This window comes from Astatotilapia calliptera, chromosome 14, assembly GCF_900246225.1.
Source record: "Astatotilapia calliptera chromosome 14, fAstCal1.2, whole genome shotgun sequence".
Classification (NCBI taxonomy): domain Eukaryota; kingdom Metazoa; phylum Chordata; class Actinopteri; order Cichliformes; family Cichlidae; genus Astatotilapia; species Astatotilapia calliptera.
The window spans coordinates 31,434,866-31,453,676 of record NC_039315.1 but is presented as its reverse complement, the minus strand read 5'-3'; the positions used below and the strand labels follow the sequence as shown (position 1 = coordinate 31,453,676).

General features: G+C 40.4%; 1 protein-coding gene across 1 annotated transcript in view; it reads right to left on the bottom strand.

Moving 5' to 3' along the window:
- Nucleotides 1-12,549: 12,549 nt before the first annotated feature.
- The window catches only part of LOC113035750 (calsyntenin-2), a 338,907-nt gene continuing 332,645 nt past the window's right edge, over nt 12,550-18,811 (bottom strand). The window contains exons 16-17 of the mRNA XM_026191409.1: nt 15,599-15,783; nt 12,550-15,273 (exon numbers count right to left, since the gene is read on the bottom strand). Coding sequence (XP_026047194.1) covers nt 15,061-15,273; nt 15,599-15,783 — 398 coding nt within the window. The 3' untranslated portion in view covers nt 12,550-15,060. The remainder of the gene's footprint in view (nt 15,274-15,598; nt 15,784-18,811) is intronic.

Sequence of the window (18,811 nt, the reverse complement as noted above, 5' to 3'; positions counted from 1 at the left end):
GTGAGTTTATATCAAGCATATTTTACATAGTGATTATTTTTTTTAAATAAATCAACCTTTCTTTTTTATTTATTTTGGTTTCAGTGTGTTAAATTTATGCTGTATGTTTTGGGTCGTAGGCTGTATTATAGAGTGGATTATCGTTGCCTTTTTACTTTTTTAAAATTATATTTTGTTTATTTTATTTAGTATCCATCTTTTCTTGGTTTGGTTTTGCTTCACGAATCCTTATCTCAATGCTTTTACAATGCTGGAAATATCCTTGATCAAACAGTCACTAGCACAGTTATATAAAACCTAAAACACAAAAGGTATGCTTCTGTTGTTTTGTTCAACTCTGTGCTACAACAATGCATACTTTTCCTCAAAGGCATTCCTGCTGTTGTCCTCAGACAATCCACCGACAACCCCCCACTGTTGCCTTTAATAGAGCTGACCTTTCCTGGTCAGGATAATGTGCATCTTTTACCAATTTACACCTTCCCGACATGATTTTATAACACTAAGATTGTCCACCATCTGGTGAGACTGCATTTTAAGCATTTTGGTTCCCAGCTGGACTCAAACTGTGAATATCTGAAATGTTCAAACTTCCTAATTGAGGAAAATCCATTTTATTTGTGAGCATGATCTAGGGTTGCACGAAATTTGTGATTCACACAGGACTACTTTAACTCTTGAAAGACTTGTCACATTTTCTTGGAGGCCGAGGTGACCAGTTTTTGCTTGAGACCACACTGGAATGGCAGCATGATGATCCAGAATATGTGTGATCATTTTCTTCTGCTGGATTCGTGCTACCTCAGTGACTGCTTCAGCATGTGCGGCAGCAGCTTCAGCTCAGCCTCAGTGACGATGCTCTCTTAAGTCTTTCTATCAGACCGGGGCTCAAAATGCTCTTCAAATGCTACCTGAACAGTCTGTTCCTTCAGCTGGAACACAGGGCTGATAACCAGAAGAAAGTGAAGAGAAAATGAAGGAAGGAGGGAGAGGATTAGTGAATGAGAAGCGGAGCGAGTCGGACTGAAGGACGATGGGTAACAGTAGGGTTGGCAGAGAGTGAGAATGAGGGGAGAAAAATGTAGGAAAGGCCATATTTTAAGCTGTGCTACCCAGGATAGCACCCCTCCCTAGCATTTGTGGAGCGATCATGGTGGCAATGCCACCGCCTTTGCTTGTATATATGGAGGAAAGCTGCAGAAGTACAAAAATAAAACGCTCTAAGGCGAAAAAAAAAGCCTCCACTTTGTAAACAGCAGCTTAACAAGCACAGGAAACGGACAGAACGTGGAATTCTAATTTGAGTAGCACAAGTTCTGGAGTCTGTACTTATGTGAAGGTATGCATGAGTCATACTCTTATCTGAGTGCCGCGCACACTCTCAGCAGGAGAACTCAGTGTGAGGCCCAATAATAACAGTGTGGTGCTTCTTATCTCTCCTCCATCTTTTTTTCTGTCTGTGGCCTGTGAGCCATCAGCATCACCCTCCATTCTTTTCAGCTTCGGTGCATTTCTTCGGTTGAACAAGAGGAAGTCGAGGAGTCAACAATGTTTAAAAAAAAAAAGTGTCTTAAAGTGTAAAAGGAGGTGGTGTGAAGTTGGTGTGTGGTTGCTAATATTTTCCAAAGGGTTCCAGTCGGGCCTCCTGCCTGCTATCGCAACCTTTTCAAATGTCACCTGCTGCTTGTTAGGTAAAAACAAACTACCTTTGCTGCGAGAGGTGCTTCTAAAAATAGTGAGAACAGATCCGTGGGCGCACACGTATAGTACACACACCTGTTTGATTAGTGGCCACAGCCTAGAGGCGATGTGACGCTCGGATATGTGTATTTAAATTTTGTGCGTGTGTGAATTGGCACCTTTATCAGGACACTGGACCTCATAATCTGATTGGAGCACACAGCAGGACGGCGGCGGCCTCTTTGGTGACTGACTCTGTGCCAAAAGTAAAAAAAAAAAAAATCCTCCACAACTCTACACACACTCGCTGTGACGTCACTGCACTGTGTCATCTGTGCCCACTGGCCTGTCCTGTTTCTCCAGTGCTGTGCCCGCTACACCTTATGTAAATAAGCACCCAGCCAATAACAGCCGGGGGATTTAGGATCATGACCGCTAATGCTCTTATACGGTTTTGCTTTGTGGCTTGATTTCAGTAAAAGGAACAAAGCCTCTCTCTCTTCATTTATTATTTTTGTTTTTTCAAAGTAAACACTCCCAGATGTCTGCTTTTTTTCCCTTATTTTCTTCTTTTGTTAACAGAGCGGCTCCTTTCACGCTGGATTGTTGCAACTGTCACATTCTGAACACGTAGCGGCTGCAAAGGTCCTGTTAATTTAAGTTGTGTTGCTTTTGAATCTAGTTAACTTGTTAAGTCATTAAAAACTCGTAAAATGCATCATGAATCAGAGGCCTGCTCTTTTCTCTCTAATGAGAAACCGTGAGATGTAGTATTTTCTACATTTCTGCTGCCACCATTTGGTTGTTTGCCATCACTGCAACACTTCTGGCTTTGATTAAAGTTCAAGCGCTTATTCACTAACTTCATGCTCCTTGAGTGACTTCTGTCAAACAGAATCTGCAGATATACATTAAATTAAATAATAAATTATCAGATTTTTGTAGATCAATATTTCTGTGGTACGTTTCGACTTTAAAACGACCCATGATGCAAACGAACACATCTCATCGTTAGACCATAGCCACATCTTTCAAACTGCTCTTGGTTTGTGTTAAATAAATGTAGCCCGGCCATGATGACATCAGCATTACATTGTCAGATTTTTATGACCAAGCTCCTCTAGAGCAACAGAGGTTAGATTTCCAGGACAACAGTCTTAAAAGACCATTGCAAGCAGAATATATGTTCAAACACAAAGATGTAATTAATTAGATCAAAAAGGATGAAAATATGACCCAAAATTGCCTAAACATACACAAGTAAATAATAAAAAAAATCTCTTTCTCATTATGTCTTTCTTCTCCTCAACTGCTCTCTCCTCCCTCATTTCCACCTCATCCTCTTCCTCTTCATCTCAAGCATCAAGTCAGGCCTCTAACACACAAAACAGTTTCATTGTCGCAATTACTTTATGCGATAAAAACAGGTGGTTGTGAGCTGACATTATACCAGCTAATGTTAGGCTTGAAGGTCCTAAAAACCATCTTTTCCCTCTGATAAAGAGTTTGATTGCAATCTGACATGTTATCAGAGTTTATTCATTAAGTCCAACAACGTTAGACCCATTTCAATGAGAGTTTCAGTAATGCTAACAGCATTAGAGACTAACAGCAGCAAAAATAGCAGTGCTTACCGATGGAAAGGTTCAGGATAGTCTCAGCAAGTCACCTCAGTATCACTGCCATCAGACATGAGTGAGTTTCATTGACTCCTCAGCTCATATCGGCTCCTTTCACAAAGTTTTACAGCCTCTTCCGGAGTAAATATGTGAACGCACATTGACAGCTGAGGTAAACATCGGACTGATAGCCTACGTTCACTAAAGATGAACCGGGGACCAGAGTTGTTTGTCCTACAGCGGCCGCTGTAGCTGGGATTATACACTTGAATTGCAAAGGGTAAGAAAACAGAACTTATTTGACTGAAATCTCCAATCTACTGTAATCTACACACTTTATATTTAAGTCTTGATTTTATCAGATGTATGGAAAGCCAAATAAGAGGGGGTGGGTTGGGGGTGATGCAATGTCCTCTTCCATAAGCTTATTTTGTGTTCTGCACTAGTTGGAAATGACGTATATAGTAACTTGAATTTCAGAGCTTTCTTTTGATTATGTCTGTGGACCTTATTTAGAGTAAACTAATAAAAAGGAAGTAGATCGTCCTTTCAACCTATGAGCTAACCTGGTGAGCACAAAGTTACTTTATATGTTGATTAGCTGTATTTATGAGAGGCATAACTCATTTTCCAGGCACCTCTCTGATGGTGGCCTCGTAATTAGAGCAAAGTGGATTAGAGCGTGCTTGACTGTGAAATGGTGTGGTGCTGCTGGCCGCTGGAGTGTGAACGACTGTAATTGTTTGTCAAATGACTAATCCAGTGTAAGAAGGTGGAGGTTTTTAAAAGATGATTATGGAAGAAAGTTATTGTGCTTCTGTGCTTGTAAACTGTGAATATACACCAGCTTCTGATTTGCAGGAGGAAACAGAGAGAAGACAGTGTCCTCGTCAGCAATGGAAAATACATGTAATTTCTAGTCTTCTTTTGAGCTGCTGTAATTGATAACACACTCAGCTCAACAGAGCATTTAAGCTCTTTCAGCTCAGTTTATGTTTGTTTATTTTCTTTGGCTTTTTTGTTTTTGTTTTGTGGCCCACAGATTTCATTTCTCTGGCCACACTCAGTTCATTCAACTCAGAATTGCTAAATTAATTTCCAGTTATACTGTAGTCCCCCAGGGATCTCTCCTGGGCCCTCTTTTATTTGTAATCTATCTACTATCTACTTCCTCTTGGTCATATCAGTTTCAAGGTTCAAGGTTCAAGGTTCTTTATTTGTCACATGCATAGTTATACAAGTATAACATACAGTGAAATGTAGCCTGACACGCTCCTCGACATGTGCAAAAATTGGGGGGGGGGGTGTAGAGGAAGAACATTATATATATATATATATATATATATATATATACATACATATAGTATATACACTGGGTGAATGTGCAGTAGTAGCAGCAAGCAGGTGAATTCTGTACATTAATATGAATAGACATCTGACATTCATGGTTATGCTGATGACACCCAGCTCTACCTATCTACTAACTCTACTACCACTATCCCACCCACTGCCCTCAGTGTTTACCTCCAGGAAATCAAATCTTTGTTTTATTGCAATCTTCTCTAATAAAACATCAATAAAAGTGAGATTTTCCTCATTGGCACCAAATTCACTTTATCTAAATGTAATAGTTTTTCATTTTCTGTTGACAACTCCTTAGTTTCTTCCTCTCTTTCAGATATAGAGTCTGGGTGTCATCCTTGGATAGTATGCTTTCATTTCGCACATCGAAAATAACACCGTGCACATCAGTAAAACTACAAGGTCCTGATCCTTCTGTCTTTGCAACATTAATTGCCTCTGTCTGTCTCTCACACTCACCTGTTCAATCAGCTGTTCTTAGTTATTTTTAAATATTGTAAATATGGTTTTGACTTGATGGGTATTTTTGAACTCAGCTGTTTTGGTGACCTTGAGTGTTTTGAAAGGTGCTTTTTAGTTCACTCTTTCGTAGTATGCCAAGCTGCCGAGCACAGAAGAGATCGTACTACTGAAGACTGTCAGTAGTTGGTGGGAAACCAAAAACAGGAAATAACTAAAAACAGAACTTTTTTGTTTGCTGCTGTTTTTGAGGACAACCGAGGAATGTGAAGCTGATTTGAAATGACTTCAGTCATGTTCTCTCTATCTGCCAAGTTAGTGATCTAATATGTCATCTGTGTAACCTGCCACAGCTTGTTCTATTAAAAAAAAGTACCCTGTTTACACCACAGTGAGTTCAGAAGCCCGCGGCAGTGGAGATCAAGGGGTTGAATGCTACTCTGCACGTAATGCACAGTTATTTGCAATCCAAATAAATGCTACTCGGTCTGTCAGTTCTGCAAGCTGTTGCCAGAAGTTCACCACAGTTAACTTCCTCTGGAGCACAAACCTAGTTTCAGTGAATGCTGACCCTGCCTCAGGCACCTAAACCACACTTATTGGTGCACTGTATACATACTTCATTGGTGTGCAGCTTTGTCAGTTTGAATGTATGTATGTGTATGTATATGTTAATTGTTCAAACTGAAACATAGGAGCGGTAGTTGTTCTTTTTTAAAGTGTTCTAGGAGTAAGTTGAAGAGGTTTTGGCAGGGAATGGTGATATTTTGGAGGATCGTACTAAGCTGTTGGATATTTACATGGAAAAGTAGTTTCTGTTCCCAGCTGTAGGCTGGTTTGTGTTCTGCCAAAGCTGATGTTGTTTTTCCAACATGGTTTTCCTTTTCCTCCTGTTTTTTTGGAGAGCTTACAAGACTCATGTCCCGAGGAAGCATATCTGATTATTGAGTTTAACCACTTGTTGACTGTTTACTGTCCCACACAGCTTGCAAAGGATTTCTGCTGATGAAGTTTGTCTGTTTTTCAGGTCCATGTTTGCCAGTTGCTCTTTTAAAAGAAGACATAAAAACTTATGGAGTTACATTTGTGCCATAATGTGATTACATGCAGATATTGTTGATTTTGGTACAAACACACACTCTCACTCGTTTTTACATCTTAGTGATGGCATCAAATAATTGACATAGTGATTTCCCTAGCCCGTTAGCCTAACCCTAACCATTAGAAATACATGCCTAATCCTACCCCTTGCCCTAAACATAAACATAACCTAACCCTAACTCTTAAAGCCACATTTTCAGCCTCAAAAATACCTTCAAATTTGTGAGGGCCAACATTTGAACCCCACAAGTAACTGTTGGTCCCCACAAATATAGTGGCATGTCAATTTTTGGTCCTCACAAAGACATTTAAACAAGTACACACACACACACACACACACACACACACACACACACACACACACACACACACACACACACACACACACACACACACACTCAAAAAACAAGACTATGTTCGCCCAAGTTGACATTTCCCTTAAAGGTGCCATATGCGAACATCTTAGAAGCAACTGAATTTTCCAAATAAGTAGTGACATCTCATCACAGTCCTCAGTGTCATTTAACTACCGCTCTACTGGCTCTGTCATGCTGGATATAGACACCACCGGCTTGGATGGATTTACAGGATGGAGGTTTGTCGGTATATTAAAGGTGGGCATAGTTACCATTTAGGTTTTCTTTAAAAATACAATAGGGTAGAGACTTGTGAAAAATTTACTGTTACTGACAATACTACTTTTATGATTTTATTAAGAGGGAACAAATAATGATAAAAGATACAATTTAAAATGGGTTCTGTTATGTGTAGACACAACACTTGCTCATCCAGTTACGGCCTTTTTTAAAAAATATGCTTGAATGATAAGTAGCTTCACAAATAAAAAAAAAGAAAAGATTCCTCTGAAAATGGCTCCTTGGAAGCAAAATATACAGAAATGAGTAGTAGCTTAAGACTTTTGCACAGTTACTAACCCTTCATCTACAAAATGAATATCGTGTTGTACTCATTAAGACTTGGAACTCAGCTTGAATTTAGCTGAGTTGCCACATATGCGCGACTAGAAAGCTATGCAGATTTAAGGCCATTGAGCTTTGTCAGAGCCTTAAGCTGCATTTTTTTTATATTCAGTCCATGAATTACAGTAAGCCTGCAAGTGACTCACTGCCAGCCAGTTTCAGCTGATCTAACCATAACATCATCCTTAAAGAACACACATGTTTTTGTTGTAACTCTTACTATTACCATTCTCCCATTGCTTCACTGCTTCCGTGATAATTTTGACATAAACTGTCAGCTTGACATGTAGGTAAAAACTAGAGGGAGGAGTCATTTATTTTTCTAATAAATGAAAGGTGAAATTAGTCTTTGCATTACAGTAGTTTCTCCACAACATTTTCCTTATTATGCCACAAATCTGCTGCCACACATGTGCAGGGAAGCCTGAAGCCTTTTCAGCTTTGTTTCATTCATCCTGTTGCTGGTTTGCAGTTTGTCAGCAGCCTGAAGGTGAATCTCATCCAATCACTTTGTGAGTTTTGGACAAAACTATTTTGCTTTTTGTAGGACTGCAAATGCTTTATTTTTTATTTTAATTGCTTCTAGTTTACAGGATTTGTACTTTTCACAGTAATTAGTTAACACAACAAAACAGCTTTTTATGTATTTTGATGAAACTGTTTGTTGTTGTTGTTGTTTTTTGGATGTGTCTGTCTCTAAAGCCCTTACTTGGGTCAGCTTCGATTGTTTAAATGTGACATGATGGTCAACATAAAAGGTTCAGAGATTTTTTCTAGCATATGTTTGAGTTACTGAACGTAGAGGAGGGACACAAAGTATCTGTTGGGCTAGCATCGAGCTGTTACCATGCATGCTTCATCACCATCTACTATTACCTCCAAGTATCACACAGCACAGTGTTTTATTATAGGCTTACATTTTTCTGCCTTTTGTTGTCACATCCACCTTATGCTCACTTTTAAAAAACATAAATGAAAAATTTTTTTTAATAAAAGAATTATTGTGAAATTTGACTCTGTGTGTAAAATCATAGTTTCTCTGGTTCCTCTAGAAGCCTTAGTCCTGTTGTAATTTTCTTTTGGTGTTTTTTTTTGGGAGTTTTTCGAGGTTACAATTACAGCCTTAACATTAATGCATTCTCGCTGCCTTGGAGTGGGAAGAAATGTAATGAATAATGCATGATGGGATAAAGGTAGTCTGTTTTCTTCTGGGGCATCGTGAACTTCATTATTTATATACTGCTGCCTCAACCTCTCCGTACTCGATGTTCCAGTGAGTGACAGGAAGCCGTGACTTTGCAACCTTGACACCGACTGCCGCCATCTAGCAATGACAAGCAAAAGGCAACATCTGTCCAAATCTCTCCCCACTGGCTGTCCTGAGAAGTCAGGTCAAAAGAGTTTCTGTTAGAGAGACAGTAATTATAGATGTGCATTAAAGCAGCTTGACAGAGTTTAGTTTTTGCAACATCTCTTTGTGAGTCAGGAGTGAAGGTGACAGCGCCTGGGGCTCCCCCTCTGCTGTGCTCGAAGATAAGTTTTGCAAATACTTTAATTCTTTCCTACTGAGCTGCTGAGTTCTCGCTAGTTTATGCAAGCAGAAGGCCTCTTGGGTCTTCATTTAACCCAATTTTTGGCTGTGCAAAGTACAGTTTGAGTAACACTGGGTATTCTGAGACCATGGTAATCTCAAACTGGCTCAAGGCTGATATGAAAACAGATAATGATCATGACAAAGACATGTGTGAGCAGCGTGGCAGGACTGTGTGAGCTCAGGTGTGACTGGAGAACATTTGCAATTGCTAAGGTCATGCAATATAGTTTTTATCCACTAGAGGGAGACATTCAACTGGATATACAATCTCTCCAGCGCTTAGCACATATCCCCATCACAAACATCAATGACATACTCAGTGTACATAAATGGGCTGGGTTGGTGCAATCCCATGCCCCTCTTCTAGATATGCCCATTACTGGTCTATGATATACAAACATATTAGATAATTTTGATCTTTCTAGTTATAATCTCACTGCACAGATGCTGTTTTTCAAATAAAAGATGCCATAAAGAAACCACAGAAATAATAACCCGAGCCAAAAATCAGCAAACTTAATATTTAAAAACCAGTGATCAATGCTTGGAGGCAAATATAGCCAGCCTGAAGCTATCTTCCCTCTTGCTTAGTGGTGTCCCAGTTCCATAGTAAATGTTAAATGCAGATTTTGAGACTGTTCACATGGGAAGAGTGACAAAGTAAAGTATACTCGACTACCATTCAACAAGCCGCTCAGAGCTACAAGTCACTGTGAATGAAATCGCTGAACAAGCTGTCTCTGGGTTGGGCTTAGCAGCTATGTTCTTCACTTTCTTGCACTGCATTGGATCTCAGTAATATGTACATGTACATTAGCTGTAACAGTACTAACAGTGCACTCATGCATCATTAGGCATGGGCTTGCACATGGTCCTCCTGCATTGTTCATAGATGTGATTTTGGGATGCGCATCTTACACTGTTTTTTTCTCATTTTGGGTTTGTTTAGGGTCATATTGTGTATCATTATGGTTATTTGGCATCTATTTGAGCTATTCTATGCCTTTCTGAAGTAATTTTGTATCTTTTTCTGTCTTAATTTGGCCAGCTTGTTGCTCTGTAATGATTTTTATGTGAAATCTTGATTGTTTTGCATAAATTAATGATTGTTTTCTGGGTTAGGGTTAGGGGGCTATTTTTGCATCTTTATAGGTTGTTTGGATTCAATTTAGATCATTTTTTAAATCGCTTTAGAGCCAGTGTGTCTCTTTAGAGCCATTTCACATTTTTTGTGGTCATTTAATGTCTTGTCTGAATCTCATTTCGGATATTTTTAGTTCTATTCTAGAGAAATCTAGTTTATTTCAGGAACACACCAATGTTTTTGGGACGCTTAGTGTATCTTCAGAAGGCCTGTCTATCCTTGGGTATGCTTATACCACACAGAGTAACCCTATCCATGAGGAAAATAAGTAAAACAAGTTTTGGTTTATGCAAATATATATGTACATTCAGCAAGTTCTCTAAGCTGAACAGGAAAAAGAGGTAATACACATAGATGTACTCCTTACTAACTTACATCCTCCTTCATAATTGCTGTGGCAAGTCATACAAAGAGAAGCTGCTTTGTGGCACTAGCTGCTGATTTTCATCTTCTTCTTCTTCTTGAAAAGATGCTTTTAATCTAGGATACGTTTGATGTCGCCATCTCAAAATTAGGAAAAGCACAACCCAAATAGCCACAGAGGACTTTTAATGTATTGAGAGAAGTCTGACCAGATGGACTGTCTTTGCCGGGCAGCATTTCAGCAGCATGGAGAACACCCAACCCTGCAGCTTGCTCTGCGTTTACAAACTGCTTATTGAACAGTTACATCGACAACAGTGCTGGCTTGTTCTTTAGGTGAAGATTAGATAGAGCGCACAGTTGGGTGGTTCAGTCATTGAACTCCAATTTCTCACACAAAAACATGTCCAATAACAGGCTTTGGTAATGCTTACTCTAACCAGCACCTGGCACTATGAGTAGAATTAGTGTTCATAGAGGCAAAAATGACTCAAAGACCTTGTCAGTGGCATTTTGTACAGCCCGACTTATGTTTCCTGGCTTTTCCACACTTCTAATTTGACACAGCCCTGAGTCTTTTGTTGAAGAACAAAAAAGTAATCCAGTAGGGATCAGCGCCGCAGCTCCGCCTGGAGAGGATAAGTAGTTTAGAAAATGGCTGATTGCGTTCAATTAAACTGATGCCTTTAGAGACATTTGCTCCTCAGATGTTGTGGGTCTGTTGTGAATTTAACTGGAATATTTTTTTTTTAATCTGGAGTGCTTTATGCTTTAAGGTAATTATTGTAAATTCTTATACTTGAAAACTTCCTAAATTAACTAGAGCTGTCAGCAGGATGCAAAGAAACACCCACTGTCCAAAATGTCTGTGTGCTGTGCTGAGGACAAAAGTCTTCACTCACACATCCAAAATCATTGAATTCAGATGTTCCAATCACAGGTGTATAAAATCAAGCACACAGGCATGCAGACTGCTTCTACAAACATGTGTGAAAGAGCAGCTCGCTCTCAGGAGCTCAGTGAATTCCAGCGTGGTACCGTGTCCAGCTGTGAAATTTCCTCACTACTAAATATTCCACAGTCAGCTGTTAGTGGTATTATAACAAAGTAGAAGCAATTGGGAACAACAGCGACTCAGCCATGAATTGGTGGCCACGAGTCAGCAGATGCTGAGGTGCAGAGTGGGCAGAGGTCGCCAACTTTCTACAGAGTCAGTCGCTACAAACCTCCAAACTTCATGTGGCCTTCAGATGAGCTCAAGAATGGTGCACAGAGAGCTTAATGGAATGGGTTTCATTTGCTGAGCAGCTGCAGCCAACCCTTACATCCCCAACTACAATGTAAAGCGTGGGCTGCAGGGGTGTGAAACATGGCACCACTGGAATCTAGAGCACTGGAGACGTGTTCTCTGGAATAATGAATCACGCTTCTCCATCTGGCAATCCGATGAATGATTCTGGGTTTGGTGGTTTCCACGAGACCAGTAAATGTCCGACTGCACTGTTTGGTATAGGACATATTATGGTCTGGGCTCGGCCCTTTACTTCCAGTGAAAGGAATTCTTAATGCTTCAGCATACCAAGACATTTTGGACAATTTTATGCTCCCAACTTCATGGGAACAGTTTGGGGATGGTCCCTTTCTGTTCCAATATGGCTGCACACCAGTGCACAAAGCAAAGTCCATAAAGAGATGGATGGCTGAGTTGCTGTGGAAGAACCTGACTGGCCTGCACAGAGACCTGACCTCAACCCTGATAGAACACCTTTGGGATCAATTAGACTGCGAGCCAGGCCTTCTTGCACTCCTCACAAATGCATTCCTGGAAGAACGGTTGAAAATTCCCATAAACACACCTCTAAAACTTGTGGAAAGCCTTCACAGAAGAGTCATTAAGCACACAATGTAATTTCTAATGGCTAGGCAAAAAGGCAGAGCATCTAGAGGAAATAGGGCTAGCTAAAAAGAGAGATTACAATTTTTAAATGCAGCAGCATACATACGTGCCACCTGGTGATGAAGCTTTTGAACTGTGCAGAAGTTGATTACAAAAAGTCCCTTTAAATAGTTTTTAACTTAATTTTTAGTACAGTGCACAACTGTTCTTTTTGCATAATTCAATTGATATTGCTCACATACAGTTTCCACAAGAGGATTATGAGCTCCAAAGAGGATGCAGTTCCACAAAATGTATTACTGGCTACACAGAAACACTCACACTGTCACACAAATACAGACCCCCACAGCTAGATTCCAAAACAAGTTTTTATTGGCCAATTTACAGAAAGTGCTGTAGTGACCATTCCAAAGGAAAACAGACCAAAGAGTCCAGAGAAAAAAAAAACTAAAAAAAAGAAAGAAACTTTTACACATTATACAAGGTTTCGATGTTAATTTCACCGTCCTCTTCTAAAACAAATGTCAGGACAACATTAGGGCTGATGCAAAATCCACCAAAGATGTCAAGGGGGGAGGAGGAGGGGTGTGTGCAGGAAGGGAAGTGGCGTCACAAGACCAGGTGTCACAGTAGATGAGGAAAACTCTTAAACAACATATGAGATCTTTAGATGAACATACAGTAGAGCTACAGTATACACATACAACAGGTTCTCCCAGTTATACCCACAGGACAGCTGGCAAAGGCTCACTAGGTTAGAGGAGGACATTTTCCAGTGTTTATGACTTTAACCGAACCCTTTATCGATTTCTGGCATATAGCGCACAAGCTTTCCTGTGACACAAACATCATTTCATTGGTCATTTGTGGATTCTTGCTGCCAAACACTACAGACAAGCTAAATTGAGGATGGCTACAGTGATTAATGCCCCTTCATTTCAAAGTGGGAAAAAAAAACCACGACTGGGTTTTCTGATCGCGTCAAACGTGACACTGCCAAATGCATTCCACTCTCTGTCCTCTTAAAAGTTGCACGAGCCTCATTGCACGAGGCTAATGAGGTGGGATTTATGTAATGTGACATCAGTCTCTAGACCTAAATTTCTTCCATTAATGCTGCGTTTTTTTTTTTTCAAAGTTAGAAGTTTGGAGAAGTTCCTCTTCTATTTTAAATTTGTTATTTATTTTTTTGCAGTGTGTATCTGATGTCTCTGTAGACACTAGCAATCCAGTTAGGAAGGCTGTGTTTTATAGTTTAGGCCATTAGGCCACAATAAAGTGTCTTTAAATGCATAATGTGAGAGCTTGACTATTTATTGGCCTGGTCACCGTTGAAGGCTTCTGAAGGTTTGAAATTTCTGCCAAATATGATCAATACCTTAGAGCTACAAAGTAGTTTGATGGGTAACAAAGTAAAAGCTGTACCAAGATAAGTTCTGCAAGATGTGAAATTCACAATTGATATGGCTAATGTGTTGGCTAACTGCTGACTATCTACACACCCAGCAGACATGAAACAACTGTTTAATTTATTTAGATTTGTATTATATTCACCTTATAAGTCCAAGTACACTATTGTTATTCTTTTAGCTTAGGTTTCCCCTTTTTGAAATCACTAGCTAGCGGCTAACATTTCAGTCCATTAAGCTAGCTTCCACACCAAGGATCGTGTGTTTTACAGCTGGAATTTTTGACTTTAAATCAAAACTCTATCACTGAGTTTCTGCTGTTGTTTAATGAGAGGTTGTTCTCTTTTTTTAAATACAAAAATCTCACCTAGTCCAGCTTTTCATAACCCACCTATTTCAAAGGCAGTAGCACATCCGTGAGAGCAAACCCAAGTTTGCCATTAGCCAGAATGATCTGAACACTGAGCTAAAAACACGCAGGGAGGATCTGGGGCTCTGCTCTGGAAAGACTCCTGCAGGCTAAGGGATCAGGGCGTGTACATACATATGAAGAGGTGTGTTGTGTACAGGTGGAGAGGAAGGTCTCTGGTTAGACAATGTGGGGCTGACTCAGTGGGTCGGGGTCACCTACTATACTCAATATTTACAAGAAAGGAGCGTATAAAAATGTACAAGGAGACTCCTCTGTCTTTCCCAAAAACCCAGAACACAGGCCCTGTCGGCTAGTTCAACATGACGTCTGTGACAGCACATTGATCATCTTTTTTTCCCCTTTTTTTTGTTCTATTTGTTTTTGAGTACCATTTAAAATATGCTATTTCTGTAAAATTACCTGGCTTTGCCACATAGGCCAGAATAAAGACTGATAAATAACATGAAGTATACAAACCAAAAAATAGTCAGTTTCTTTACTTTTGCAATTGACTTTTCCTAAATAAAGGATGTTTTGCATTTTGATTCTTATATGGGACATCAGAAATCTTACTGTGGAATTTGACACATCAAACTGAATGCATGATGCAGGGTTTCACTGACAAAAGGCTTCTCCTACAGCTCGAGTTCACTAAAGATTGCATTGGAATGGGAGAGAGATAATTCATGGGACATCTCTCTGGGAATGAACTAAATTTGGTGATCTCTTCGTCTAAGAACAACGAAAGTCATGTGATTGAGGAGCACTTTTAGAGTCATATTATCTCTTATCAGCTGTATAAAACAGGAGGTTCTGTGACAAGGCTAAGGTTAAATCACTGCACTGTGTGTGTGAGTGTGTGTGTAACTGTGTGCGTCTGTGTGTGGTTAAATGTTGTCTTCCAGTAGGGGGAGATATTACCTTATTTTTAGAGCATCAACATCATAGTCTTTTTGTTTCAGCCATGTGATTTGAGTATAGATGTGTTGTAGTGTGTGTGTGTGTGTGTGTGTGTGAGGGTGTATGTACGTGTGTATGTTTCAATAGGATATTGTTGTTTTGTCCCAATTTTGGCCTTTCTTGGTTGAGCGTTGCATCCTGGGTAGCTGGACGTCTATTTCCTCCTCGCTGTCATCTGACTCAGCGCTGGTGATGTCGTCCTCGTCGTCGTCTTCCTCCTCCCCCTCCTCCTCTTCGTCTTCCTCCTCCTCCTCGCTGGCTTCCTCCTCTGCAGCCTGAGGCCCCTCCAAGTTCTGTGGTAAAAAATATTTGCAAAGTTTCACAAACTTAATCATCAGACAGTAAGCAAGAAACAAGAAATGTCAGTAATTCTTCCTTTGACTGGTTTAATACAAAGGAGACATTAGAGATGGGCGGATTGATCCAAATATTGACAACATTGATACCAATTGCTGGTATTGGTATTTGGATCAATAGTGGCACAACAGGATTAATCCTTTGTTTCTATCCTTAAATAGAAATGGGATAGTATCCCACTACACACGGTCCACTGTGGGTAGCTCCTATGCTCCCTCCCTGACAGCATCCTTTTAATTCCTGAAGTTCCCTCCCTCCTACCTCCATTGGGTTCACTGTGATCGTCAGAGCAGACTCGTCCCAGGTCACGTCTGCCTCTTTAGCCGCATCTGCCAACTTCACCTCCTGCTGGTGGGTCAGGTGGATGCGGTAAATGCCCAACACTACAACCACCACCAGGGCAGCGATAGACATTACTATTACCACGGTGGCAGCACTCGGAACACCTGAGAACCAAATGAAAGGAGATCAGGGATTTAATGACTTGAAATCAGAATAATTCTGTTTGGTCAGAAAATCTTCAGCATGTACTGAATCGGTTTATTCTTTCACTTTCACGGGCACAAAATACCCAGAACAGCCAGCTGAATGCTGCAGACCTTGAGAGGTACTGTACTCTAGTCCTTGATGAGAAAGCTCCAGACATCTTATAATGCACTTAAGAAGCATCTCACCATATTACTAATCTGTGCCTGCATCAGTACGCAACCCAACATCCCACCCAAAGGAGCCAAATGTTATTGTAATTTTTTTAGTGGTCTTAGGCAACAGCTATCCAGGATCTCTGTAGGTCTTTTAAAGTTTTTCTCTGGATGTTGGCCTTTTCAGTCCTTGCATCTGATCATTTTCAGAGAAATGTTGGCTTGTTTTTTTAAGCCACTTAACACTGACATATGAATCATTCAAGCATAAAAAGGCACCAGACTCAAAGGATAAATAAACCAATGTTGTGTCTACACCTACCAGAGCGTCTTAGCAAAGCATTCATTCTAAACCGTATCTTTAGACACTTCGTAACTAGCAGCTTGTTACAAAAAGACATCATTTTGTCACTTTTCTTTAGCTGAATCTATGAAAACTGACAAAGATAACACAGTTTTCACAGTGTGATTCCCAAAGAGCTATTAGCTGGAAACGTGGCATATCTCGGCATGGTGTGCAGTGTGTCCTTTAAAAATTTTGAGGAAACTGGATAAGCAGAGGACAAAAGAAGTGGCAGGCTTTAAAAACTACAGCAGTAGATGATCAGTATCTGAAAGTCATATCCTTATGGAAAAGGAAGAAATCCAACAAAGACCTGACACAGGACCTGAGAGATGTATCTGGACTTTCAGCTGATTCAACTACTGTTCACTGAAGGCTCGTGAGAAATGGTCCCAGTGGAAGGATGACTGTCAAGAAGCCATTCTTAAGGAAGGGAAAAGGCTGAGATACGCCAGATTACACAAGAACTGGACTGAAAATCAGTAGCAGCACGTCTGATGAGTCCAACTTTGAAAATTCTGGTTCAAAATGCTGTCAATATGTACAAATTAGGACGATCCAACATTGACTGTCTACAGCCATCTGAAAAAGATGGTGAAGGTTCTGCCATTGTTTGGAGCAGGAAGTCAAATGTCCAATGCACTAAAAGCACATCTGTTTAGAAAAAACACAATGTGACACTATCAGTCATGGACTGGCCTCCCCAGAGCCCGGACCTTAACATTATTTAAGCAGTGTGGGATCATCAGAACAGAACAAACGATATTTTCCTAGCAAAATACAAAGATTTTGTACAGCAGTGCATAGTGAAAACAGACTGCAACATCTAGGGCTAAAAGATAGAAAGCAGAAATGGTAAGAGACAAAAAACTGTAGTGCTTTAAATGGTCACTAGAGGCAGGCTCCAAATATGAGCAGACTCCCATTTTAACTGTGTATAAAGTTATCATGTCTACAGGCTGAACTGTCTTGTTGACTTTAGCAAGACTGTTCAGGCTGAGGGAAAACTTTATGGCAGGTTACATTTTTTATAACTAACCTGTTTGGATCTTGTTAAGTACGGAGCCCCGCAGGGGACATGGGAGAAAAAAAAATTAAGACGGATTTTTGCGAGATCTCGCAAAAGTTTTGCGAGATCTCGCAAAACAAACTCGGGATCTCGCAAAAGTTTTGCGAGATCTCGCAAAAGTTTTAGCCGCCAGCTCGAAGCCGACCGGGAGGTCGAGGCATGATGTGCCGGGAAAGCGGTGTTCCTCCCGGCTGTAGTAGGTCTTGACCTCCCATTAGCTTCGAGATGGTGGGTGTCAGATCTCCGAAAACGTCGGAGCACTTTTGCAAATATGTGATGTCTTGTAAACCGAGCAGATATCTGACGTTTACACAACTACATTCACGCCTCAAAATATCTTAAAAGTGTATTTTGTGACCCAGAAAGAGTAATATTACAACTAAGTAGCTGCCGCCATTGTTGGAGTTCAACTTTTGCGAGATCTCGCAAATGTTTTGCGAGATCCCGAGTTAGTTTTGCGAGATCTCGCATGTCTCCCATGTCCCCTGCGGGGCTCCGTAGTTAAGCCTTAAAAAGTCTTAAAAAGCCTTAAAAAGTCAATCGATTGACAGGTTTGGACAGCTTTCTGCCAGCCCTGCTAGTTCAAGTCACGGAACTGGGTTTGCGCTGCTGATGCCTCTTCACTTCAATAATATGGGACATAAGTGCACTTTCTGTGCGCTACAGACCATGCAAGAAGTTTGTGCTCCAGTTTTGGTGCATGAAATTCGGCAAACATTTTGATAGTCTGTTCAAACTAATTAGCAGGTCTCTGTGCTGCACCCAAATAGTTTGTGGGGGTACCAGCTGGTGCTACACCTTGTAGCCTAAATATGGTCACTTACTGGGTGAAAAAGTGGATGAAATATTAAAATTTTAATTCAATTTTTCCTCTATATGATCAACACATGAAACGTTTCTCTTTGCTGCCACTAAACATAAGAAAGCATTGCTAGTTGCTTGCTGTTTAAATATGGTTTAAAATTGTGGTTTTTGTGTTTATAAGGGAATTGTTAGAACATGAAAACAAACTTCAAAATAACCAAATTTAAAAACTCAGTTGTCATCCTGCAGCTCCCCCTACTCCTCATGTGTTTAGTGGCTCTGCCCCCCCACCAGCTTTAAACACATTTAGATCTGGCCTGTATGCAGCACATGACTGCAAAGATATATCATAGACCCTTTTAGTACCATACCCACAACACAGACTGAGGGATTTCTCTTGAACTAAAATGTTTATTTCATCCACTCTGATCTCGAGCCTACTGAACTAACACGACATCTCTGCGCCTGCCCTCTCCCCACGAGTCCCTCCTGTGTGTGTGTGTATGTGTGTGTGTGCGTGCTCGCTTGCTTAACGAGGTTGAGGCTCACAGAGGACTCTTCAATTGATCATTTGATTCGCTCTAGCTCCTAGATTTTCACATTAAATCCACGGGCTT